Here is a 25,068-nt window from a genome sequence, read left to right as displayed (position 1 = left end):
TTCTATGAAATTCAGGTTCAAAGTTTTGGCTTTCCCTGTTCAAAGGCAGAGGTAGGTGTGATTCACCATGGTAACTGCCAGTTTGGTCGTCTCTTTCTCTAGTCCTAGGTAGAGTTGCTGCCTCACAGCTCCAGTAACCTGGGTTCTGGTGCTGTCTGTGTGGAGTTTGCATGTTCTCCCTGTGACTGTGGGAGATTCCCCTAGATGCTCCAATTTCCTCCCACGTCCCAAAGATGTTTGGGTTGGGGGTTACAAAACAAGAGAAAATCTGCAGATGCCGGAAATCCGAGCAATACACACACAATGCTGGAGGAACTCAGCAGGCCAGGCAGCATCTGTGGGGGAAAAAGCACAGTCGACGTTTCGGACCGAAGTGAAACGCAGGGAGAATAGGTTTCGGGGAATAATTCTTGTGAGCCAGAAAAACAGAATGGGCTAAATGGCCTCTTCCTGTGTCATAAGGGAATCTGGAACTTCCTATTAACCTTCAAACTTTTTCTAGACTTGCAAAGGTATGGAAGTGGTGTAGCGTGGATACAATATGCAGCCTGAGTCGGGTGGGCTGAAGGGCCTGATTCTATTGTTGGTTATAGCACAGAAACAGGCACTTCAGCCCACCGTGTTCACTCCGATGTTTAGCCCATCTACTCTAATCCCATGCCTCCAATACTTTGCCTTTTTAAGTTGTGTCTAAATATTCCTATGTAGAGTAATTGTATTGGCACTGAGTTCCAATATCAACCACCCTCTGTATGTGTTTATTTGTCCTAGCTGACTTCCTAAAATACCTCATTCACACTTATTGAGGTGAAATTCCATTGATGAATACTGTCCCAATTTTCCAACTGATCTGCGTTCTGCTGTAGCCTTAGACAACCTTTCCTCCCCATCAGCAGCAGCACCACCAACTTTAGTGCCATCTGCACACTAATTAAACATGCCTCCTACATTCACATCCAAGTCTTCAATATATATAGTATCACAAACCATATCGCAACTCCCTTTCTCTCCTGCTTATTGTACCTTGTCTCCAATTCTACTTTTTTTTCTGCGTTAAGTATAAACTGAGCAGCGCCTGTGTTTCCAGTTTTGCCCTCTGTCAGGGTGTGCGGTTTTCGGAATTCACTGTGTTTATTTGCGAATGTTATTGTGAGGTAGGAGTGCATTGCCTGATGCGTGGGGAGTCAAGCAGACAGTGGGACAGTGGACGTGCTCTGCCTTCTCTCTGCTGCCAGATGGATGAGTGAGTGTGCCTGGGACCAGGAGGCAGGCAGCACCAATTATACTCGCCGCCGCAGCATCCACGGAGCATCTCGGGAATTGTTTATGGATAAGGATCAAAGTCAGGTGGTGCTTAATGTTCAGCCCAGGGTTCGACTAAGCCAGCCATTTTAGCTTATCCCGAATCTGCGAGGAGAGAAGTGGTTTTCCTGGCATCTTGGTCCAGAGCATGCTCCGTGGAGTCGCTGAAGCGAATATCTGAGCACCCGCCTTTGCATTGATTTGGCACCATTGCCGGAGGATTGCAGTCTTGCAAACGGGCAGGGGCTTTGGCGGAGTTGTCCCGGGGAGAAGCCTCTGCTGAGTCACTCTGCATCGCCTCACTGGTGTGTTGGTAGTCTGGTAGCGAGGCATCCGTCGCCGCACGTTTCACGCCACCCCTCGCAAGGGAAGGGGGTAACTGGCCGGCAACAACAACAAAAAAATCGCGTCTCTGTTCTTGTAGCAGCCGAGTCATCATGTCTGACCTGACTCCTCAGAGTGACGCCCCGACTCCAACCACAGAAAAGATCACCCAAGCCGCCAGGGAGACCATCTACCTGTGCAACTTCCGAGTGTCGGTGGATGGAGAGTGGCTGTGCCTGCGGGAGCTCAACGACATCTCCCTCACACCTGACCCGGAGCCCAGCCACGAAGGTACGCTCACGACAGGGAGGCTGGATTTTCAGCCCATCCATTAGACACAGCGTTAAACGAGCGGGCCCACAGGGATGTCATAATTGCAAATATTATTTTGACAGACGCCCTGAAACCTGCTCCATGTCTACATTGATGCTGCTGTCACGTTTTTAAAATAAGATTTATATTTTAACCTGAATTGTAAAGCTAACCGTTATGCATCACATTAAAAGCCCGTTCAGACATTTTGAATAAATATGTAGGCTGAGATCTGTTGAATCTGGTCATTGTTAGATTAGTCTCACCTCGCCCCTCGGAGATTGCAAGCCTCCTTGCGAATTGACAGCTGTTGCTATTGGGATTTTTAAAATAAAACGTAGTGTGGCCTTTTTATTAAAATGCCCACTGAAAGCAATGATGCAAATAATACATTTTGTGTATTTTTAAAAAATCAAGTTTGCGACAACCGATTGGATTTCCTGCGGCAGGCGATTTGGGAATACACGAGCGACAATGCAAAGGCACTTTTATCTTTTGTATTTGGGAGGGGCAGAGGCGAGAGGGACGCTATTGCTCCTAATCTGGCAGTCAGCGTCAATCATCTCTTTAGGTCTGGATATCTCGCCACCATCAGCATTAACGCTTTCACCCCCGAGTCCCTGCGCACATTCCTCAGTCGAAAGGGCAACATGTCGAGTAAGCGAACCCGCAGTACACTTCACAAAGGCTTTACTCGCGGTTTAGCTTTTCTAAATTACAATGAGACGGGGTCGAATTAAGGTTCCTTGATTAAAAGCCTCATCCGTCAGTGTTGTCAATTTCCAAAGACAAGTTGCAAAAAAAAAGTGAATAAGATCTCCCAAGATACCATGTCACGTTAATTAGCTACTGTTTATTTTTAAAGAAAAGCAGGATTTAGGACCTGGAGACATCTTGTTCAGTTACATCAGATATCAGCTTAGTGTCAGTGCTGTATGATCTCAGAAACTGTATCTCAGGAAGGATCTGAAGAGTGGTAAACTGGTTTATTGTTGTCATGTGTCCCAGGGTAGAGTGTAAATCTGTACAGGCAGTTGATCACATCAGTACGTTGAGAGACAGAGCAAGGAAAAGCAGCAACGGAGTGCAGAATAAAGTGTTACAGTTACAGAGAAGTATCAGTGCAGGTAGACAATAGGTGCCAAGCCTTGATGAGGTAGATGGTGAAGTTAAGGGTACATGTTATTGTACAAAATAGGATATGATTAGGGCAGCTGTGTTCAGTAAAATGGACCCAGGAATTTACATTTATGGAGAGGCTGGGTCTAGGGGTAATACCTGGGATGGGAGGGTGGGGGCTTGTTCAGTCACGAGTGACTAAAGAAAATAGATCTCTGTTTTTAGTGTTTGGAAGAATGGAGGATGCTTCTCATTAAACGATCCTGGGGGAATATGATGGAATAGATGTTTCCCCAGTGGTAGAATTTTGAAAGAGCAGACAAGGGGTGGTGATATAAGGCTGAGGGATGCAGTAGGAGGTACATCCTCTGCTCTGGAGGGTTGTAGAGATTGGATCATTGGGGAAAAATAAATTTGTGAAAGCCGAGGGATGAAGGGTGATGAAGCCTGGGGTCAGTCAGCCATTGTTGTATTCACTGGTGAGATAGGTTTGAGAGGCTAGTTCTGTTCTTTATGTAGAACAGAGAAGATTAAGAGGAGGTTTAATGGAGAAACTAACACCAGTAGCGGGGGTGGGGGTGGCGACAGTTTATTTTCCATAGTGACTGAGGTCACTGAAGGGACGGTGAGAGCAGATTCAACAGGAACTTTCAATGGAGAAATTGTTGTGGGGAGTTTGTAGGGTCATGAAGAGAGAGCAGGGGTCTTAGTCTAATGAGTTCTTTCAAAGAATGAGCATTGGCTTTATGGGCTTGAAAGGCCTTGCCCTGCTTTGGGCAGCACTCACTGCTGTCTCTCCTTGTCTGCTTAGGTTGATAGCAGGAAGTGCTCTTTTTTGATTTTAAAACCACTACTTCCCACCCTTTCGTGCTCTGACACACCCAATTCATTTCTTTTTCAATTAATAAAGCCTTGGTCCCTCCCCTCCTTCAGGGCCTTGGGGTGATTGGAGAATGTGTTCTGGTGTAATGTGGATGCATTAACTTTCCACAGAAAGGAAGGCTAAGGAAACGTTACCCCCCACTCCAGTGCTTCTCCCCCCTCCTCCTCCCCTCCCCCTTCTGGCCCTCCCATTTTTGTCTCATTTCCACTCCCCCCCCCCCCCCACCCCCTATTATCCATCTTTGTCTTTCTCCCCCATCTGTTTCTGGTTCCATCTGCCATCCACCTCTCCCCTAAAAGCTGATTTATACTTGTGCGCCAAGCTTGCGCCGTAGCCTATGCAAGTGGGCAACGCCATTGTGAGCATTTATACTTGTGCGTTGGTGTGTCTGTGTCGCTCTGCAATTCGCGCATGTCATGCATGCGCACACACCTGCCCGTGCAAGTCTTCATGGTCATGGTAGTCTTTCTCGGGATAAACAAATTTAAAGCGAGCGTCCTTTTTCGTAAAAGCGAAATGTGTCCTCCATAATTTCGGAGGTCTGTAAAGCTTTATGGAAAGCATTGCAGCCAGAGTTCCTTCCCTGCCCTTCAGTCGCCCAATGGGAAGCTATTGCAGCGTAGGAGGAAATGCGATGCTACCAGGTGGACCAATCACAGTTGTTGCGGTCTGCGTTGCCGCAACGCGTAGGTACATTTTGGGAGAGGTGCACGTCAGGCTACGGCGTAGGGATCCACATAGGCTCTGTGTAGGGTTCACGGCTATGGCGTCGATTTGACGCAGAAGTATAAATCAGCCTTAAGTTCCCATTATCATCTCCTTATCAGATTCCTGCATAATCCTCATTCTCCCCCCTCCCACCTCACCCCTTTTTTGTCTGCATCTATCTATCATCCACCTGCCTCTTCCCACTAACCTGCCTATTACTGTAGCTTTCACCGTTTCACGGTCCACCAACCACCTAGGGTCTCTCTCTCTCTTTTGTTGGCTATCTCCCCTCTCCACACACATTCCTGACGCAGGATTTTGACCTGAAATGTTCACAATACCTCCCCCCTCCAGCACAGGTGCTGCTCGACCTGTTGAGATCCTGCAGTGGGCTGCTGATTGCTCAATGCCAGCCGATCTATGCTTGCCTGTGTCTACTGCAATCCCTCCCTAAACTCCCTCCACCCCTCATGTTCATGGGGGTGGTATAAAATGTACTGATTAAGTAGATTGTTAGTGGGCAGGATGTTTCCAATGGAGGGAATGTCCAGGACCAGAGGGGACCACCTCAGAATACAAGGACGACCTTGAGGTCAGAGAGGAGGAAGAATTTCTTTAGATTAGACAGAGGGTGGTGAATCTGTGGAATTCATTGGCTCAGACTGCTGTGAAGGCTAAGACATTGGGTATATTCAAAGCGGAAGTCGATAGGTTCTTGATTAGTAAGGGCATCAAAGGCTGCAGGGAGAAGACATGAAAATAGAGTTAAAGGGGAAAGTAGGTCAACCATGATCAGTTGGTGGACCAGACTCAATGGGCTGAATGGCTTCACTCTGCTCCTATATCTTACGGTTTGATTTCTGAGCTTAGCTGAACCCAGGGGCCTTCCCCAAGTTTATATGCAAATATACTTTCAGTAGAGACTTTCCAGTACAAGGTAAGTTGTTTATTTGTATCAGCTGTTGGAGGCAGATGTGACAGAGGCTCTTAGATAGGCACATGAATATGCAGAGAATGGAGGGAAATGGACCATATGCAGGCAGAAGGTATTAGTGAAATTAAGTATCATTTCATTGAATTAGCTTGGCAGAATATCACGGGCTGAAGGACATTTCTTGTGTTGTACGAGGACAGGAAAAACCCTGCAATCTTTGCCATTTATCCAGTAGCATCCTGACTGGTGTGAATTTTAACCCCAACCAACCTCCATTCATTACTCTTCATCCTCTTGACCAACCAGGTCTATTCAAATGTTTCAGTCGTGTTTCACCGGAGTCCAGCAGAGATTTCAGTGGTGGAGGGTGGAGTGTGGAGGGTTCCAGATTCTCCTAATGAGGAAAATTCCTGATGACACCCCCTGCCAACCTGGCTTTGAGGATAAGGTTAAATCCATTATCAAGGACATGCCTATAGGAGACAATACTGAGTCTGATTTGAGTCACTTAATTACTCGTATTTTAATTGCTTCTCGTCAGTTAGATAGTAAATGTTGCCGTCTCAAGTAAAGGTAATCACAGTAATACGATGGATTGGGAACTGGAGGCCACTCGGCTCCTTGAGGCTACTCTCTTATTTAATGAGACCGTGGTTGGTCTAAGTGTAACCTCACTCTACATTCCCATTCTTTCTTTCACTCCATCGCTTCAGGAACCTATTTAGCTCAAAAAAATTTTTAAGTCCTTGCTTCGGATGTTTTGAGAAAAAGAGTTCCAAAGAGTCTTGGCCCTGGTGTGAAAATTTAGTCTCCTCCTTGTCTTAAGCGGCTGATCAATTTTTAAATCTGGATTCCACACAGGAAGAATTATTCTCTCCACAGCCTCTCCCAGACGGGATCCATTAGATCTTGCCTGAATCATAGAGCACAGAAATAGACCCTTTTGGGCCACCATGTCCATGCTGACTATAATCCCTCTCCTTTTTGCCTTCATTAGGCTCACATCCTTCCACAGATTTTTTTTTTAATCCAGTTGTGTGTCCAAGCACCCTTTTCTTAAACATTGTAGTTGTATTTGCCTCCACCACCTTCTCTGGCAGCTTGTTCCAGAGTAACAGCACTTCAGTGTGGGAAAACTTAACCCTCAGATCTCCTCTACTTTCACCGTAAACCTATGTCCTCTATATCTAGATTCTTCATCCTGAGAAGAAAAGAACTCTTTCAATCCATTACTTTTCCAAACTCCTGCAGATACGAGCTTAACCTGTCTTGTTGCGAGTTGCCTGAAATAGCTTTGGAATGGTGGATGTTGTGCATTTCCACATTGGGGGTTTGCTGTCTGACTCTTAGTGAAAGGATGCAGTAGATGGGGCCAGCCACTGGTTCTGGGTGGATGGAATGTCAAGTTGGGTCCCTGACATCCAGCAACACCTGGTGGTTGTTCAGCACCTTCCCCTATTGCACATCCCTACGAAGAGCTTCACAGGAGATCTGCTGGAAATGTAGACAAAGAGCATCCTGATCGGGGAGGGGAGAGAAGTGGAAGGGACACTTCTGGAAGGAATTCTGGAGTTTTGGATGGGAGCCTGTGAGGGCGCAAAGGGAATGCCAGAAGGCCATCCTGTTTTGGATGCATGCTAGTATATCAGGACTGGCACTGAGAAGTCAACATGGTGGAGGTGGACAGATGAGGAGAAGGAAAATTAAGAAAGAGGCAAAACAGGGGACAAAAGCCAGTCTTTGTTTCTTTTCCTGCAATCCTTAATATTTGTCTCCCACCAGGTGAGTCCAGAGTCCAACATGCGGTAGCTTGATGAGCCCGCGTCTAGGCTGGAGGGAGTTGAGGTTGGGTGATAGCAGCCATTTGAATTTCCCACCACCTCAAGGATGAGCAGTGGGGATTTGCTATGTCCTGTGTTGATGTGGGCCTGTAGGCAATTGGTCTGCAATTTACTGGGCGCCACACCTCTACGGTACCTGGCCGGGGAAGGTGACAGCTTCAAATTGTGGCTACTGTAACACTGATGCAAGGGTCATCCTCATTGTCCTGAGAGCCCCTCCCACTCCAGGAACTATGAACGTGATGGTGCGTGGAATGGTTTCATCTTTGTCAACTCTCTTGGTGTCAACCTTTTTGCTGACCGGGCATGTTGCCAGGATGCTGTAAGTTGAATCCATGGTTACCGAGGCAAGACCACTATTCTTAAACCTAATGCTGCAACATTACAGAAAACTGATTATGGAAGAAGGCCATTGGGCCATTCGGACTCTGCTAGCCAAAATCCCAGGAAGTATTGCAGGTTTTGTAGTTTCTGCAGCATTAATAATACATAGAACCGCACAGTAGAGGTCCTTCGGTCCACGATGTTGTGCCAGTCTTTCGATGTACTCTAAGATCAATCTAACCCTTTCCTGCTACATAGCTTGCAGTTTTTCTATCATCAACGTGCCTATCTAAGAGACTCTTAAATGCTCCTCATGTATTTGCCTGTAGTACCACCCCTGGCAGGGCAGTGCACGCACCCACCACTCTGTGTTTTTAAAAAAAAAACAACTTACCTCTGTTTTAGCCTTTGTTTTCCTCAACGGCTGTTTTTTATGGTTGTTTTATTTGCATGACATTATTCCTTTTTTCTTTTTATTTTTTGCTGCTCTTTGAAAGGCTCTTGGGAGGATTTAACAGTGTGGGTGGATCAGATGGAAAAGCTTGATGGGGCTGAAGGTGCGTAACAGCATTGCTTCTCAGATCCTATCCTGTACCTCGTTTGGGGGCCCTGTCGTTGTCACGTTTGCTAACCTCCTGTTGTATTGTTGGACAGACTTTTCAACAGTGCTTTTTCACAAATGTTTCAAACTACATCGCAGTCACTTAAAAAAAAAAAACACCTTTTGAGGTACAATCTCCTATCGGGAGCCTGATACCTACGACACTGTGAAGGTAACCAGGTACAATGATTCCACGACGGGGACCTGGGGCGGCCATTTGCCCGAGGACTGGACATAATTCCCTGCACTCTGGGGGAGAAAGTAGCTGACAGATCTCTCATGTCAGCTTTGGAGATCTTGTTGCTTAGTTTAAAGCCGCAGTCTCAGAGATCCCGTTCTTGTGGTACCCCATGCCATGTTCACAGAAGATACAGCTCAGTCAACTCAAATGTGCTTGTGACATATAATGTTTATCCCGTGTTCTCCGGAGACCCCTGGCACTTCCTTCCAGTGACACCCCAACCCCCAGGGAGGCCGGTGGCTGGGTTTTGGGGTGTTTGGTTTGGGTTTAGAGATTCCAGGCAGGAACTGTGTGCAAGCAAGTCTAGGCATGTGTAGTACAGCACAACTAGAATGCTGGAGGAACTCAGCAGGTCAGGCAGCGTCTGTAGAGAGAAGCAGACAGTCGATGCTTTGAATCGAGACCTTAATCAGTGGTGGAGCCTATCTTGTTACAAAAGGAAACCGTTTCAGCAGATCCTTGGGCTTGTATTTGGTGTTGTTGCCCTTCACTTTGATGTGTACAATGTTATTTTTCTTCAGGTGAAATATTTGGGCTGCATTGGAAAAATAACTCCCAACATTAAAGTTGGGATATTTTAGGTTTTTCGGAAGGAATGTTTTATTTCAATGAACTCTGATTCTAAAGCATGTGACCAGAGCACCAAAAAGTAGCTCTCAGAGTGCTGCACCCCCTCGGCATTACACTGGCAGTATTGCCCTCTACTTGGGGTGAAGTCTCTGGAGTTGGACTTGACCCTGGAACCTTGGGACCTAAAATTGAGAGTAGACTATTTCCTTTCCTGTAGAACCAAGATCCAGGCAAACTACCACATTTGCCCACATTTATCCCATATCCCTCTCTCCACGTACCAGTCCAAATGTCTTAGAGTCATAGAGCGTGGGAACGGGCCCTTCGTCCCAACTTGTTTCTGCTGACCAAGGTGCCTACCTGAGCTGGGCTATTTGCTGCATTTGTCCCATTTCCCTTTAAACCTTCCTTGTCTATGAAACTGCTTCCCTTTTTTAAAGAAAGCCATTCAGGGCATGCCCTTTTCTCACTGTTATATAGAAAACCTACAGCACAATACAGGCCCTTCGGCTCACAAAGCTGTGCTGAACCTGTCCCTACCTTAGAACTACCTACTCTTACCCATAGCCCTCTATTTTTCTAAGCTCCATGTAGCCATCCAGGAGTCTCTTTAAAGACCCTATCGTTACTGCCTCCACCACCACTGCCGGCAACCCATTCCACGCACTCAGCACTCTGCGGAAAAAAAAACAACAAAATCAACTTACCTCTGACATCTCCTCTGTACCTAGTTCCAAGCACCTTAAAACTATGCCCTCTTGTGCTAGCCATTTCAGCCCTGGGGAGAAGCCTCTGACTATCCACATGATCAATGCCTCTCATTATCTTATATACTTCTGTCAGGTCACCTCTCATCCTCCGTCGCTCCAAGGAGAAAAGGCTGAGCTCACTCAACCTATTCTCATAAGGCATGCTCCCCAATCCAGGCAACATCCTTCTAAATCTCCTTTGCACCCTTCCTATGGTTTCCACGTCCTTCCTGTAGTGAGGCGACCAGAATTGAGCACAGTACTCCAAGTGGGGTCTGACCAGGGTCCTATATGGCTGCACCATTACCTCTCGGCTCTTAAACTCAATCCCACGATTGATGAAGGCCAATGCACCGTATGCTGTCTTAACCACAGAGTCAACCTGCGTAGCGGCTTTGAGTGTCCTATGGACTCGGACCCCAAGATCCCTCTGATCCTCCACACTGCCAAGAGTCTTACCATTACTGCTATATTCTGCCATCATACTTGACCTACTAAAATGAAACATCTCACACTTATCTGGGTTGAACTCCATCTGCCACTTTCAGCCCAGTTTTACATCCTATCAATGTCCCACTGTAACCTCTGACAGCCCTCCACACTATCCACAACACCTCAGGTAGGAGATACAGAAGCCTGAAGGCACATACTCAGGCTTTCAGGAACAACTTCTTTCCCTCTGCCATCCGATTCCTAAATGGACATTGAACCCTTGGACACTACCTCCCTTTTTTAATATGTATTATTTCTGTTTTATTGCACTATTTTTAATCTATTCAATATACATATACTCAAATTGATTTATATGTTATTTTAGTTTTTTCTTCAATATTATGTATGACATTGAACTGCTGCTGCTAACAAATTTCACAACACGGCGGTGATAATAGATTCTGATTCTGAAACTGCTCAAATGTCTTTTAAACATAATTGTACCTGCCTCTGCCACTTTTCTCCTCTGTCACTTCTGATCTCACCAGCAGAGCAGGCTTCCCAGCAGTAAGACACTATTAGAACATGACAATTTAATTCCTTATGATACTGTTAGCCCTGCTACAGCCTGGCACGGGCGGGGGGGCATCTTTTAATGTTGTTATTGTACCTGCCTTAACCACTGCCTCTGACAGCTCATTCCAGGGTGGGGGAAGGGGAGCATTGCCCCTCAGGTTCCTATTAAAACGCTCCCCCTCACTTTGCCTTCTAGTTTTTTGGGGAAAAGACCCAGTCTGTCTAACCTCTCTGTGTAACTCAGTAAATCCTGGCAGCATCCTCGTAAATCTTCCTGACATCATCCTGGAACCATTTGGTTCTCATTTAATGTTCTGGTGCAATTCCTGTACCTTTGGGTAAAATTGTCCCCCTCTATCCAACTGCCTGAATCCAGCTCCCTGTCTCTTCTCGTTATCCTTACCAGTTAGCATTAACCTTCTTCTCAGTCACTCAAAGTACCTGTAACCTTGGCTGCTGTTTGTCTGTTCTTCCCCTGGTCTCTCTGCCGGCTGTGTGGAGGAGTGACTCCATGTGTGTCATCTCTGCCCCTATCCTTTTGCAACCTTTGAGGAGATGCATCCTGAAAGCTTCCCTAGGTGTGGATACCATCTACTGCAGCTGCAGTCCCCACGGTCAGAAGCTGGAACCAATTGTGACAAGGCAATGCACGAGCACAAACATGCCCGAATGGTCCGGGTGCTTGGAAATATTTACAGATGCCAGCAGTGCATTCCTGGTCAGCGTGGGTTTAACTCCTACGCGATGTTTGGAAGGCTTGAGATTTCCTTTCATTCTCTGCACCTAAAGCTAAACAGCTTGCTAGATTAATATGTTGGTCAATTAAAAGTTAACTGCTGGGGTGTGGGATGGTGTTTAGCCAAGGGCATTGCAAGCCAAATGGATGTTACAACAATCCTGTTAACTCATGATCCACTGCCAGTGATCTGAGTGAGTAAATGTAAATTCCTTGGCTGTCACTAGGATTTGAACTTTGGCTTGTGAGTCAGTCATCTGTGCTTCTCAGTCACCTAGTGAAGTAACTTTGTTGACATCCTCTGAAATATGTGCCAAAGATCTTTTTAAGATCTTTGGCACATACCTGAAGCTTCTCTGAAAATCTACCCGCTTTTATGCTTGGGATGCTTTTATTCTTTTAAGTAAAGCTTTGGTTTTATTTAAAAAAAAGTTCTGCTGTTAAGTTTCACGCCTCAGACATTTCGAGGTTGAGCTGTTTTCTGTGTAAAAGTAATTGTAAACCACAGCTAAATATGGATGGTTGTCTGTTATACAGATGAGTATTTGTTTGACCCTTCACTTTCACTTCTGCGATCCATATAGCACTGATATAGGCCCTTTGGCTCATTGACTCTGCTAGTTATCACCATCCATTTACTGTAATCTTGTTATCCACTCCCCATGTTCCCATCAGCATCCTTCTCATTGTATGACCCACTTGCACACCAACCTACACCTCTCTAGGGTGTGGGAGGAAAGATGAGCACCCATAGGAAATCTAGGTAGTCATAGGGAGGACTCCACAAAGACAGCACCAGAGGTCAGGGTTAATCCAGGGCTCTAGCGCTGTGTGGCAGTGGCTCTATCAGTTGTTCCACTATGCTGCCCAGTTCTTGAGCACTTAAATCAAAGTCAGTTTAATCAAGTATGTAATTAATGGCTAACAAATCCTCCCGCAAATTTGGGAGGAAATTCCTCTCTTCGATGTTGTGGGAGAGTGAGGGAACCCTGGCCATGATGTCATCCCTTCCTCCAGTCCATTTTCTTGCAGACTCTGTGTTATGAGCTCAAGAATCCACAACCCTAACCATCTCCTTGTTTTAAAACCCTTTCCAAAATTTACTGAGCTGGCTTTCAGTGATGTGCCTTCTTCGTTTGATTGGTCAAAGTGAGTTTGATACTCCTCTGATAAGATCATAAGACAGCAGCAGAATTAGGCAATTTGGCTCATAGAGTCTGCAATGCCATTCCATTTAATTAAATAATTTTATTTATTGAGGTTCAACGTGGAATAGGCCCTTCAAGCCACACCACCCAGCAATCCCCTAATTTAATCCTAGCCTAACCATGGGACAATTTACAATGACCAACTAACCTACTAACTGGTATGTCTTTAGACTATGGGAGGAAACCAGAGCACCCGGAGGAAACCCATGCCATCACGGGGAGAACGTACAAACTCATTACGGGCAGTGGTGGGAATTGACCCTGTATCGCCTCTTCCATTGTGCTAACCACTACACCAGCATTTATTATGGTTTTATATTGCTATATCTATACTCTATTCTTGGTGCAACTGTAACGAAACCCAATTTCCCTCGGGATCAATAAAGTATGTCTGTCTGTCTATCTATCTATTATCCCTCTCAATCCCATTTTCCTGCCTTCTCCCTGTAACCATTGATGTGCTTATTCCATTTTAAATGTACCCAATGACTTGGTTTCCACGGCTGTCTGTAGCAATAAATTCCACGGATTCACCATCCTCTGGCTAAAGAAATTCCTCCTCATTTTTGTTCTAAATGGACATTTCTCTAGTCTGTGGCTGTGCCCTTTGGTCCTAGACACTCCCACTATATGAAATGTCCTCTCCATGTGCAACCTGTCAAGGCTTTTCAGTATTTGATGTGTTTCACTGATATCTCTCTCTACCCCCTGCCCCCCCCCAAATTCCTCTGCACTCCAGGGAGTACGTTTAGAGCCATTAAATGCTCCACATACATTAACCCTTTCATTCCCAGAATCATTCTCATGAACCTCCTCTGGACCCTCTCCAATACCAAAACATCCTTCCGCCGAGGGATGGTACACTTTCGTTTAAGGAAATGAAACTCGTCTGAACTCGACGGCAGTAGTAGCAATCTCCCAGAAACGCAACCAGCAGCAACTACTTTCCAGAATATTGGAAACTTGTAAGAACCTTAGACGAGTTTTGAGATTGGATGCCCAAAATTGAATTGGGTGATTAGAATAAGTAACTCCCAGTCTCGGCAGCTAGGCTTTAGTTAATATAAGAACACGGGAGGATTCTGGTAGAAGATGGAGGGGATTGTACTTCTCTGCTACAGGGGTGTCTGTGACCAGAGAGAGAAGCATCAGCAGCACAACTGTGTTCAATGATGTGAAGACTTCCATAAATTCCTAATTGGTTTTAGATGAAAATCGAAGTTGCTGTAAATACTGGAAATCTGAAATGTGAACAGTAAATGCGGGAAACGTTCAGTGGGTCTCAGACCTGAAATGTTAACTACTCCCCTCTACAGATGCTGCCTGAGCTGCTGAGTATTTCTAGCAACCTGCTTTCCTTCATGTACTTTACAGGGTGTAAAGATTGAAAGCGGGCAGTTTGTATACAATGAGCTCCCACAAACAGCCATGTGATAGCTAGCGACCGATCTGTTTTTGCGTGGTGAGGTTGACTGCATTGAGATAGTTTAATAGGACTTGTACCTGGGGCCGTGGAGCAATCTGAACACAGTCCCTTGCCCAACCAGTTCATGCCAACTATGGTGTTCACTCAGCTGGTCCCAGTTTCCCAGAATGATGTGTATCCATTCAAGACGCGCCCTCCATCTTCCTAGATTATACATTGGTACCTCCTCAATCAGTTTCTCGGGTTTGCTATATTCACCACCCTCTACATGGAAAATGTTGCACCTCAGATTCCATTTAAATCTATTCCTCCTTGCCCTATGTCTATTTCTCGTAATTTTGGACACCCTTTTTGGGGTAAAGACTGTTATCTATGCCTGTCAATTTTAACCATTTTTAGAAGGACATCCCTGCAAGCATGACGTATGCTGCACCACCCTCTACGTCTCCCCTCACCATTATCCAGGGCCACACACACAAACAACACTTCACTTGTCTGTCGGGGGTCCTCTGTTGTAACCAGTGCTCCCGGTGCGGCCTTCTGTACCAAATACAGATTGGAAGGCTGCTTTGGAGACCTTTGCCAGTCTGCCTTAAAAAGCAGGATTTCTGGTGGCTACCCATTTCGATTCAACTTTGCTTTCCAATTCTGATGTGTCTGACAATGAGGCCAAACTGAAGTTGGAGTAGCAATGTCTTGTATTTCGTCTGGGTAGCATTCAACCTGATGGCATGAACATCAACTTCTCAAATGTCCGGCATTTACTCCTTTCTTTATCTATTCCCCATTCTGGTTACCTTGTTATCCCTTCTCCTCACCTCCTCTTTCTCTTTCTTTCGTGGTCCACTGTCCTCTCCTATTGGATTCCTTCTTCAGCCCTTTACCTCTTCCATCTATCTCCTCCCAGCTTCTTACCTCATCGACCCTCCCCCAGCCACCCACCTTTCCCACTTACCTGGTCTCACCTATCAGCTGCCAGCTTGTGCTCCTTTCCCTCCCCCCCCCCCCCACCTTATTCTGGAGTCTGCCTCTTGCTAATCCAGTCCTGATGAAGGGTCTTGGCCTGAAATGTTGACTGTTTATTCCCTTCCAGAGATGCTCCCTGATCTTTTGAGTTCCTCCAGCATTTTGTCTGTTCACGATTTCCATCATCTGTGGAATCTCTTGTGTTTATTACACGGTCAGCCTTCATTCTGCTACTCTGCAAGGAACGATGATGGCCTGCCTGGCCCATTTCTCCCAATGTCCCGGGCTCTGTAGTCCTGGCAACATCCTTGTAAATCTTTTCTGCACATTTCCCAATTTATCCATGTCTTGTGTGCAGCAGAACTGTATACAGTACTCCCAGTGTGCTCTGACCAAGAACTTGTACAACTGCACCAGAATGTCCCAACTCTATATAGATCACGGGTGTCAGACACAACTAATCTTGTCTCATTCCTAAAGCACACACGTTAACCATTAAGTCAAAGATGGGCGAACCTGGACGGGCAGGTTCACTGCTGACGTCCAAAAGAGGATTGCATGAAAGCTTGACGGATTTGAGGGACCTGGGGTACTAGTTGGGAGTGCGGGGGGAATGGAGAAGCACAACGAATTGTTAAGGTTCTCAGAAGTAAGAATGAGCGTAGGTGCGTTAGAATGAGGGGATATTGGAGGTTTACTCTTCTGCTCTTCTCCCCACATGGTCTTCGGGGGGGGGGGGGGGGAGACTGCATTTGGTCAGTTGAATAAATTGTAATTAACATACTGAGATACCATGGAAAAACTCAAAACGAGAAAATCTGCAGATGCTGGAAATTCGAGCAACACACACAAAATACTGGAGGAACTCAGCAGGCCAGGCAGCATCTGTGGGGGGAGGGTGGGGGAAGTACAGTCGACGTTTCGTATACTGGAGGAAAAAAAAGCATGAGTAGCTTTAAAAGGTGAGGGGAGGGGGAAAAACAAGGTGATAGGTGAAACCTGAAGGGGAAGGGGTGAAGTAAAGAGCTGGGAAGTTGATTGGTGAAAGAGATACAGGGCTGGAGAAGGGGGAGTCTGATAGGAGAGGTCAGAAGGCCATGGAAGAAAGAAAAAGGGGGAGGAGCACCAGAGGGAGGCGATGGGCAGGCAAGGAGATGAGGTGAGAGGAAAAAGGAGACGGGGAATAGTGAAGTGGGGGGGGGTACATGACTGATGTTCAAGAAATTGCTGTTCATGCCATCAGGTTGGAGGCTACCCAGATGGAAAATAAGATGTTGTTCCTCTGACCTGAATGGGCCTCATTGTGACAGTAGAGGAGGCCATGGATTGACATAAAGTGGCATGCAAAAGTTTGGGCACCCATGGTCAAAATTTCTGTTACTGTGAATAGCTAAGCGAGTAAAAGATGAACTGATTTCCAAAAGGCATAAAGTTAAAGATGGCACATTTATTTAATATTTTAAACAAGAAAACTTTTTTATTTCCATCTTTTACAGTTTCAAAATAACAGGAAAGGAAAAGGGCCCGAAGCAAAAGTTTGGGCACCCTGCATGGCAGTACTCAGTAACACCCCCTTTGGCAAATATCACAGCTTGTAAACGCTTTTTGTAGCCAGCTAAGTGTCTTTCAGTTCTTGTTTGGGAGATTTTCACTCATTCTTCCTTGCAAAAGGCTTCTAGTTCTGTGAGATTCTTTGGCCGTTCTATTCAAAAGGTTCAAAGGAACATCTAAACAAGCTTGATGCATTTTGGAAACAAGTCCTGTGGGCTGATGAAGTTAAAATAGAACTTTTTGGCTGCAATGAGCAAAGGTATGTTTGGAGAAAAAAGGGTGCAGAATTTCATGAAAAGAACTCCTCTCCAACTGTTAAGCACGGGGGTGGATTGGTCATGCTTTGGGTTTGTGTTGCAGCCAGTGGCACGGGGAACATTTACTGGTAGAGGGAAGAATGAATTCAATTAAATACCAGCAAATTCTGGAAGTAAACATCATACCGTCTGTGAAAAAAAAAGCCAAAGGTGAAAAGAGGATGGCTTCTACAACAGGATAATGAACCTAAACACACCTCAAAATCCACAATGGACTATCTCAAGAGGTGCAAGCTGAAGGTTTTGCCATGGCCCTCACAGTCCCCTGACCTAAACGTCATCGAGAATCTGTGGATAGACCTCAAAAGAGCAGTGCATGCTAGATGGCCCAAGAATCTCACAGAACTAGAAGCCTTTTGCAAGGAAGAATGAGTGAAAATCCCCCAAACAAGAATTGAAAGACTCTTAGCTGGCTACAAAAAGTGTTCACAAGCTGTGATACTTGCCAAAGGGGGTGTTACTAAGTACTGACCATGCAGGCTGCCCAAACTTTTGCTTTGGGCTCTTTTCCTTTTTTTGTTATTTTGAAACTGTAAAAGATGGAAATAAAAAAAGTTGTCTTGCTTAAAATATTAAAGAAATGTGTCATCTTTAATTTTATGCCTTTTGGAAATCAGTTCATCTTTTACTCGCTTAGCTATTCACGGTAACAGAAATTTTGACCATGGGTGCCCAAACTTTTGCATGGCACTGTATCAGAATGGGAAGTGGAATTGAAATGGGTAACCACTGGGAGATCCCCGTATGCTGTAGATGCTGCCTGGCCTGCTGAGTTCCTCCAGCATTTGTGTGTGTTGCTTCTATAGTGAAAAACTATTTTGGATGCCATCTATGCAGATCATTTTACAGCATCAGTTCATTGAGATAGTACAAAATGAAAAGCAGAAACTGAATTTAAAAAATTTTTTTATTCATTTACGGGATGTGGGCATCACCAGCTACGCCAGCATTTATTGTCCGTCCCTAGTTGCCCTTGAGAAGGTGGTGATAAGCTGGCGCCTTGAACTGCTGCAGTCCCTGAGGTGTAGGTACACCCACAGTGCTGTTAGGGAATTCCATGATTTTGACCCAGTGACAATGAAGGAACGGTGATATGTTTCCAATCAGGGTGGTGAGTAACTTGGAGGAGGATTTCCAAGTGGTGTTCCCAGGTGTCTGCTGTTCTCTTCCTTCTAGGTGGTACTGGACATGGGTCTGGAAGGTGCTGCCTTAGGAACTTCGGTGTGTTGTTGCAGTGCATCTTGTAGATAGTACACACTGCTGCAAATGTTCGTTGAATGCACAATAAAGTGTTACAGTTCTTGAAACACTGCAGGCAGACAATAGAGTGCAAGGGTCATGAGATAGAGAGATCAAGGCCTGTTCAAAGCTCTTATAACAAAGCTGCCCTTCAGCCTGGTCACGTGGGTTTTCAAGTTTTGAGAGTTTTGCCTGTTGGGAGGGTTTAAAAGAGAGAAAGCCTGGCGTTGGTGGGGTCTTCGATTATGTTAGCTGCCTTCCCAAAGTAGTGGCAAGTGTAGATGGAGTCAGTGGAAGAGAGGCTGGTTTTCATGATGGACTGAACAGTGTCCACAACTCCCTGCCCAACACCTCAAGAAATTGCAGAGCAGAAACATTCTTTGTACATTCTGTGGCCCCAGACTTTAATGAAAGAGTGAGATTCAGGGCACTCGAGGGGGTTTGGGGTATCTCTACTGGAGATGCAGGAGAACTCTGGAGATATTGGGGATGGAGTTCCTTGGCAAAAGATGACCAGTCAATTCAGGTGGATTGAGCCAGCTTGTAACATGTGGACAGGAAGAAGTTGTTCAACTCCGAGTTGGATTGGTTGGTCTGCATCTGAACTCCATCCTAACTGTTAGTAACCTTGAAGAAGAAAAACCTGTCACACCTTATCTTAACCTAGCCTCCAGCTACTTGGGGATGAGCTCACCCCTTCCTCAGGTCACTCCCACACATCCAGGTCATGGTGACTTCCTCTGGCTGCATTGGTTTGAAAGTTATCCAGAAGTTAATCTAAGATCTGCAGGCTTTTGCCCAGAGGAGGGTTGTGAGAGTCAGGGGCACGGACAAAAGGCACCATATTAGGAAACAGCTAGCGGGACTGAATGGCCTCTTCTTGTTCTACTGTTGAAGGATGGGTGAAGTAACTGAGGATTTGAAAAGAGGGTATGTGATCTGTAACCCTTCAGGTAAATGGGATGGGCTTGAGAGGTTTGCTGGTGTTCGTGGAGGGTCAGGCTTGAGTCTGGACTCTTGCAGTGAAAACCAAAGTTGTTGTGGCCATTGGCCAAGAACTGGTCATTTGTGATTGATGTAGACATCATGATGGTTACCACAGGAAGCACCAAATCCTGCTGGAAAGTTGAAGGTTGGAATGTAGTGGATGGACTGAAAAGTCCTCTCCTCTTCCTTCTAAACTTCAACCTACTGTTATTGAAAGGTTGTCGACCTAGGACACTGACCCACTTACCCTTTGCACAGATGCTACTTGACCTGTTGAGTGCCCTAGCATTCTGTTTTTATTCCGTATTTCCAGCTGTCCTATCAGAAGCAATATGGGTCACCAAAGAGGAGGGGATGAAGCTTTAGTAACGGATTATGATGCTCCTAGTGACATTACCGTTGCCCACCAGACTTTTCCAACCATTCAGGAGTTGGCACAATTCTTTGATTTGAGTTTCGTTCAGAACTCCACCTCTGCAGGTGCAAGATTGAACACATCTGGGCCTCATTTTACCGTAGTTCCAATAATAAAAACCAAGCTAGCTACTGAGGTGTTAGCCGGTTGGAATATCCGGCTTTGACATGTTGGCTTACGTTTCAGTAGATGTGCCTTTCACCCCATCGAACATGTTCTGTCATTTGGTGAGATCATGGCTGATCTGCCTCCTAGCTCCATGCACCCACCTTGGTCCGTTTCCCTCTACAGCCTCATCTCGAGGGGCTCTGCGCAAGCTCTGGTGATGCCGGAGAAATGGCAGCTGATTTCGTACCTGTGACAGTGGCCTGATTGGTTTTATTGGTGACACCAGCTGAGTTAAGTGCATTGGCCCACCTCCTCCTAACATCACCAGTGAGTTGCCTTGGAGCCGCCCGAGAGTTCAGAGAAGCGTGTCACGCGGAAGAACCAGCCCTCGGATGGAGGAGCGGGGTTCGGTGCGGTGAGAGGCCTCCGGCAGTGAGGTTGGGCCTTTCTCAGTCCTGTTGCTGGAGTATTTGCTGAGGTTATTAATGGTGAAGTTCAGGAGGAGGCTGGGAACACCCCCCCCCCCCCCCAAACGACTGAAGAGTGAGTCTGTTCTGTTCCCTGATGTGTGGGTAACTAGAGGTCTAGATTTGCGTCAGATGTTGTTGAGACTGTTCCTGGGGTCATGTGTCTAATTTACACTTTGGGTTTACTTTGTTCCAGAGTTAGGTGGTTTTCAGTGAGTGAGAACTGTACAGGTTTCTTAGAAACCCTTAGAGGTTTCTGAAAATAAATATTGTCAACTCCAGGAGTTCTGAGTTAGTTTGGTGTTCCTGCTGAATACCCTCCAGTGTTTCAATCCCGATTCTGTTTTGATTTGTTTCTGTGATTACTGTGCCTAAATCTGGTGAGATTATTGGCATTTTATCTGTGTGATCTACTGCTAGAGACAGACAAATGGAGGAAGTCTTGGGGCTGAGAAGGGGAAAAGCTCTGGGATTTTTTTTTCTCTGACCCCCCCTCAGACAGTGCCGGGGGTTTTCTATGACCAGTTTGATCCAACAGCCCCTGAGGGCAGAGAACTGGGACCTCACGCACGCCAGCCACTGCCACATCCCAGAGTGCCCCAACCCTGAAGAATGTAGAACTGTTCCTGTTCTTGCAGTTTAAGCTCCTGTGTGACTATTGTCCACTTATGCTGAGGGATCAGGTTCATGCACCTTGGGAATGAAAACATACTTGAAGCTCTGGTCAAGCTGCTCTGGAGTATCCCATTTAGTCCGTGAGCCAGTAGGGTTGGTCGGTACCATCTGAGGGGAATAATGCTCATAGAGATTTTTGGCAAGGTATACATCTCTGGAGTTAGAAAGTATGTGATAGCATTGCACCAGTGGTAGCTTTATCACTTCAAATAAGTCATCACTTTTTGTATATATTCCATATTAACATCAGTACAGCAGAAAATGTTACCCCACCCCCCAAAAGGTAAAAAACCACATTTGGAGAGATTTCTGGAGTTTTATCAATGTCATGATATTTTCCATATTGTTGTATCAAATCAAAACAATCTTAAGCTTTTGTCATAGCATATAGAATTACAGTACAATAATTCAAATGTGGGGTTCCACACAGCCATAACCTAGGCCCCATTTGGTTGTAAAATGAATATATTTAATCAAAGACTGCTTTCCACACTTTGTTTTCCATATTTTCATAACCTATTAATAATCGTAATTTTCCAAGTCTTCCATATCTTCATCTGAACTTTCCACGCTCTCTGAGGTGGATCCCTAATTCTCACAGTCTGCCAGTCTACACATGTCACTATACCTGAGGCCATTTGCAACACACATACATCTTGGGAGTGAACATTTTTTTGGACACTTACAGGCCAGTAGATCCAGGACGGCATTAGGTGCTGGTTGGCCTTTCATCCAGTGCACCACCAACTGTTTGACTTCCTCTTCTCTCTCCATCTTCCATCCTCTGCCAACAGGGCTTGGCACTTGTGGGTTCTTCTCCAAACATCTTCTCCGTAGACCAGCCTGGTAGTTGGCTGATCGTGCATGTTTTGTTAAGCAGTCCTTGCATGGTGGGAGTTGATGACTTTCGATTTCACCTTTTTTGGCACAGAAATGGTGATACCTGAGCTCATTGACCTTGTTGGTCGATGCTTTTGGGGCATACAGGAGAGAAAGGATATCTTCCATACGTAGACTGCACCCTTGTGCCATTACTATAATGCGTCCAAACAAAAACCTGTCTGCTTTCGAGATGATCGCCCTCCCATTTGATTTCACTTCTCTCTTCTTGCACATATCACTGAATGTATTCAGCTTGTTGGTTTTCATTGGGTCATGGAATTGCTTTGCTGGTGGGTCTTCCTCTAGTGTCTCATCCTTGAAGGTTGCATAGCATTGCTCACCAATCTCATATGCCTTCATCAGGTCAGAGGCAATGTCCTTGGGGGCTGCCTTTGCTGTAGAGATGATAATGAGGTCCCGCTTCTCTGCAAATGGGTTGACCCATTCATGTACGAGGCTAACCACTGCTGAAACTGCTTCCTCATCTTTCTGGATTCTTCGCCGCTGTAGCTCTGCATGACAAAGCTCTGATTTGTTGCCTTGCACCATCTCCCTTAACTGTCCCAGGAATGCACTGCAGTGCTCAGCTGTTGTGTAGTAACGCTTGATAGCTCCAGTGTTCAGGCTGAACTGTGATGTGCCTCCAGGAGTCTGTGTGTCTTTGTTCACTGTGGCTTCAATAGCCTGGTCCACAGGGATCTGCCCAAAGGGGTTGTTACTTGACAGCTGCACTGAGAATTGGCCTGTCTTGAAGGCCTCATACACAGAAGGATTCTTCTCTGGGAGGTTCATCATCTGAGCAAAGTAATGGGACAAGTACCTGGCATAATTCATCTTGCCATAGGCAAAGCACCGTGGGATCATGGTTCTTACAGCATGGAGGTGCAACTCCCAGTCCCCCTCACGAGGGGCGCGCAGAAGCCCAAGTACCACGTTCTCTAACATGTCAATGTATGATATCCAGAATGTGGAAAGCTCTCCATTGTTGTGACAGAGGTGTTCCAGAGAGTCTGTCCACATGGTTACCAGCTCAGCTAAGAGTGGAATTTGCAGCAGGTTGTTCAACTTCTGTTGGTTCAAGTCACTGGCCATGTCGTTCACATGGTCTAAGAATGATTTGATCATCCCACTCCTCTCTTGAACGTTGTCCTCAACCCACAGTGTGAACTCTGCCCATGCGAGTCTCATCAGTGCTTCATAGATGTACTTGTGGACCCTGACAGCACGACTGTAGTGTTTACCATCAAGGACTCCATTGATGGACCCCTCTGTGACAATTCCAGCCTCAATGCATACGTCCTTTAGACCAGCATCCCAAAATCGCTTTCCTAGGATGGCTAAGGCATTGCATATGGTATGGAATGTCCTCATCCTGAGAAGAATGTTGGAGAAGCACTCTTTGTGCTTCCAGACAATTTCAGTGGCTCACGCTTGATCCATGACTACCACAATTGTTTCTAGATGACGTTCCTTCCTGATTAGCTCTGATTGGTGTAGGATTTCAAATACTGTGGTTAACTCTGTGGCTGGTGAATTGATGGTTGGCAGATACCCAACAATATTTTGTGAGATTGGTTCTTGGTCCTTGGTGCTGATATTAAAACCAGTCCAGCTTGGGACTGTCTGATTCTCTGGATCTGTTTGCCTTGCAAGTGTCCACACCAGGTTCTTCAAGCAGGCAAGAAAGCTACCACTGCTGCAATGCTATCACATATTTTCTAGCACTAGGGGTGTATACCTTGCCGAAAATCGCTGTAAGAATTATTCCCCCCAGATGGTACCGGTGGCCCAAATTTGGGGTCCTGGCTCGTGGGCTAAATGAGAGATTAATTCTAGGGCAGGTTGTACACAAAACTCAGTGAGAAACTGTGGCGTTTAGAAAAAGGCAGGGCCATTTACTCATTGTTTTCTTTTCAATAATGAAATTATGGACATTTGTATGTGAACAGTCTGTTTGCAGTTGGCTGTAGAAACTAAGGGTACAGACGAATAGGAGTGCTCAGTAACCAATGGGAGGTGTAACTTCTGGTCATGTGATTGGCCATGGGTTATGTGATGTCACCACCAGGAGCACACGCAGCCAAGACTGGTCACTGCATTGATGTACTGGCCCTGTTCAATAACAGAGTGTTACTGAGCTCTCCGGTATTCTGAATGAGTTCTCTTGGTATCCGCTGCCCTGTGCTCACGATGTAAACTTTTCATAACTTATCCAATTTTTTCAGACCCCAAGGACCCCATTGCAATCGAACGGCTGAACTTGATGAACATGGCAAAGCTAAGCATAAAGGGCCTGATTGAATCGGCCTTGAACTTGGGCAGGTCCCTGGACTCGGACTATGCCCCTCTGCAGCAGTTCTTTGTGGTGATGGAGCATTGCCTCAAACACGGCCTTAAAGGTGAGGTCCCCTGTATCGGCTGCTTGTTGAGGGCCATGTGTGTGTGTTCGTCATGGAACGGGGATAAGCAGATCAGTTAATCTCACTTTGCCTGGGTGGAGGTACTCGTGGGAGGGAGCAAGCACGGGTTGGGATGGCTGGTGCTTGAGGTTACTGCAGAGTTCAAGTTTAACATTATAGGTGTATATATACAGGGTGTAAATGCAATGAAAATTAGTTTTTTGCAGCAACAAAGTCAGAATTACGCTGCACAGAAACAGGCTGTATGGCCCAGCTGGCCCATACTGTCCAAGAAGCCCCATCTAATCTGGTTCCATTTGCCTGTAACCCTTCATAAGAAACAGGAGCAGGAGGAGGCCATCTGGCCTGTCGAGCCTGCTCTGCCATTCAATAAGATCATGACCAGTTGGCCATGGACTCACCTTCTACCTGCCTTTTGCCCATAACCCTTAATTTCCCTGGCATGTAAAAACCTAACTAATTACGTCTTAAATATGTTTAAAGAGGAAGTCCAGTAAACCTGAGTAACTGAGTTACTGGAGGTGGGAAATGCCAACTGCTCCCCATAGGTGAATGAGAGAAGATGGTGATTCTGGCGTTATCCTCCAGCATGGTGGGTTCAGAAAGAGGGTTTGTGTGAAGTCTCCACTGTTTGAGAAGTCAGAGGAAGCCATTTTCAGGGGTGGGAGAGTTACCAGAGGACACAGCCAAAGGATTGGCAAAAGAGCCAAAGGGGAGAGGTGGGAATGTTTCTACAGGGAATTACTGGGGACTTG

The 25,068-nt window shown here is 45.9% G+C and overlaps 1 protein-coding gene across 7 annotated transcripts in view; it reads left to right on the top strand.

Moving 5' to 3' along the window:
- Positions 1-25,068, top strand: part of rufy3 (RUN and FYVE domain containing 3) — a 75,905-nt gene that overhangs the window by 16,931 nt on the left and 33,906 nt on the right. For 5 of the 7 annotated variants that reach the window (XM_072256503.1, XM_072256499.1, XM_072256500.1 and 2 more), the window contains exon 2: positions 24,119-24,292. In XM_072256503.1, the coding sequence (XP_072112604.1) occupies positions 24,119-24,292 (174 nt within the window). Of the gene's footprint in view, positions 1-1,404; positions 1,918-24,118; positions 24,293-25,068 lie in introns of those variants that run through there. The other 2 variants (XM_072256506.1, XM_072256502.1) reach the window with 2 other exon arrangements.

The sequence above is a fragment of the Mobula birostris genome, chromosome 4 (genome assembly GCF_030028105.1).
Source record: "Mobula birostris isolate sMobBir1 chromosome 4, sMobBir1.hap1, whole genome shotgun sequence".
Taxonomy (NCBI): domain Eukaryota; kingdom Metazoa; phylum Chordata; class Chondrichthyes; order Myliobatiformes; family Myliobatidae; genus Mobula; species Mobula birostris.
This window is presented reverse-complemented; position numbering and strand designations above follow the sequence as displayed.